Genomic DNA, 2,083 nt, shown 5'->3' on the forward strand with positions numbered 1-2,083 from the left:
CCCAAAGAACCAAACCAATTCTAACCAATTATGTCTATGTCTTTGAAAATATTTTTTTTTTAAAGGGGAAAGACTGCACAGGGAAGACAATAGAAGTCAATCGAAGTTTTCAACAAATTAGCAGTTTACATGGAACAGATTTGAATGAGTAGATCACGGCAAAGAAAGAGAAGGAGCATTCCACTAAGAACGTAACGCTCTAAAAAAGGAGAAAGTGGATGTGATGATGAAAGGAAAGTTTCGTATTAAAAGACGCTTTACAGCACTTGCAATACAAACAGATTATCATACAAGTGCCCAAGATTAGAGGTTTTACTACTTGAGAATACACATATAAAAGGAGAAAAGATAAGGGCAATAGATGTTTGATAGGAAAGGAGGTGCAAAGCACACCAGAGCACCGGCCAACCACCCACTACAACAGATTGTTCATTGTTCGCTCAATGTCCTTAAATAGAGAAAAAGATTACAGTGATGAAAGCAAAGAGAAGATGACAAAAGCAATGAGGATAAACAAGACAATGATGACTGATTGATTGAGTAGGTCTTTAGCGGCACTATCGACTCAGTTTTGGTCATTTAAGTGCCAATAAGTAGATAGTGATGAAGTTTGCCTGGATGATAATGTGTAGAGTAGTGGGTGGAAAGGAAGGTCAATTTAGCTTCAGCTGTATCTGATTGACTGTATCACAGGAAAACAGGCACAATATACTTTAGTTTAGTTACAGTAAGAGTTTTATGCACTTGTAGCACGATAAGGTAATATAAGTGCCAAATTTTAGAGGGGTTACAACAGAGTAAGAAACACAAAAAAAGAAGGAGGAGAGATAAGGATGATAGATGTTTGATAGGAAAGAAGGAGAAAACCATACCAGAGCACCCGCCAACCACCCACAATATTCATTTAATCAAGAATGGGTTGAATGATCGTGGCATGACAAGAAGAAAGAGGGTAAAAATGAGGATGGAAGAGAAGGTAAGGGTGAGATTCAAAAGGTGGTTTCTAAGACTTGTAATGGTTAAGAAAAAAAAAGAAGAAAGAAATGTGTCGCGACGCGGTGGAATCAGGCGCTCATCAATATATGGGCATAAAGAGTTATTAATATCATCTTAAAGCTTGTTTATTTGTCTTGCATTTGACCCCCATAAAAGTACCCATCTATCATGACTAGAAGTCGAGATATTTGTGATTGAAGGAGATAGAGGTTGCTGGATGGGAGAGGTAAAATTAGGAAGAAAATGGACACCAAAGTTTGGTAACTTCCAAAATCTTGAGTGTCGTTGGAAACTGAAAATATACATTTTTTTATGCCTTTAATCAACATTTTTGGGAAGCATCCACACATAAATGTGTTTTTGAAAGGACATAAAAGGTGTTCAGCCAAAAAAGAGAAAATTTAGAAGAAAAAAAATTGCCCAACACCCAGAAATATCCTTCTTTAAAAAAATGTCCTTGTCTTGACGAGCGCCTAATTTCACCGCGCTGCCTCACAAAGGGCCTCCTACCTCCAAGGCTGGCAGAGAGGAGGAAGACAACCTCCGCTGTCTCTCGTGTCGCTGCGACAGGTTGGCTATCTCCTCGTCCGACATGGTCGCTTCCTTCAACGCTGTCTCCGCCAGCTTCAGCTTCTCTATATTCCCAAGGGCAACCTGGCCACAGTGCAAAACCAAAACAGGTACAACAAGGGCTACTGTATTCCGGGTATTGATTTAATAGAGGTTTTGTGGCGCTCGCAACTGCATAATAAGCGCCAGAAGATTAGATACACATTAGTTTTAGTAGAGGCTTTACGGCGTTCACAACTGCATAAGGTCATATGAGCGCCAGAAGAAAGATTAGAAGTGTTACAAGAGAGTAACAAACATAAAAAAGAGGGAGGGGAGAAAAGGACGATAGATGTTTGATAGGAAAGAAGAAGCTAACCACACCAGAGCACCCGCCAACCACCCAACAAGGACTACTGTATTTCAGGTATTGTTTTAATAGAGGTTTTTACAGCGCTCACAACTGCATAAGGGGTGGATGTCAACAGAGACATCCAAACGGGGAATCAGGCTACTCTGCTCACCTCTCTAGCCTCCA

General features: G+C 40.1%; 1 protein-coding gene across 1 annotated transcript in view; it reads right to left on the reverse strand.

Moving 5' to 3' along the window:
* Positions 1-1,513: 1,513 nt before the first annotated feature.
* The window catches only part of LOC101859838 (cilia- and flagella-associated protein 251), a gene marked incomplete at its 3' end in the record, with an annotated part of 13,557 nt that continues 12,987 nt past the window's right edge, over positions 1,514-2,083 (reverse strand). The window contains 1 exon segment of the mRNA XM_005113060.3: positions 1,514-1,650. Within this exon segment, the coding sequence (XP_005113117.2) occupies positions 1,514-1,650 (137 nt within the window).

This window comes from Aplysia californica, unplaced genomic scaffold (genome assembly GCF_000002075.1).
Source record: "Aplysia californica isolate F4 #8 unplaced genomic scaffold, AplCal3.0 scaffold01582, whole genome shotgun sequence".
Lineage (NCBI taxonomy): Eukaryota > Metazoa > Mollusca > Gastropoda > Aplysiida > Aplysiidae > Aplysia > Aplysia californica.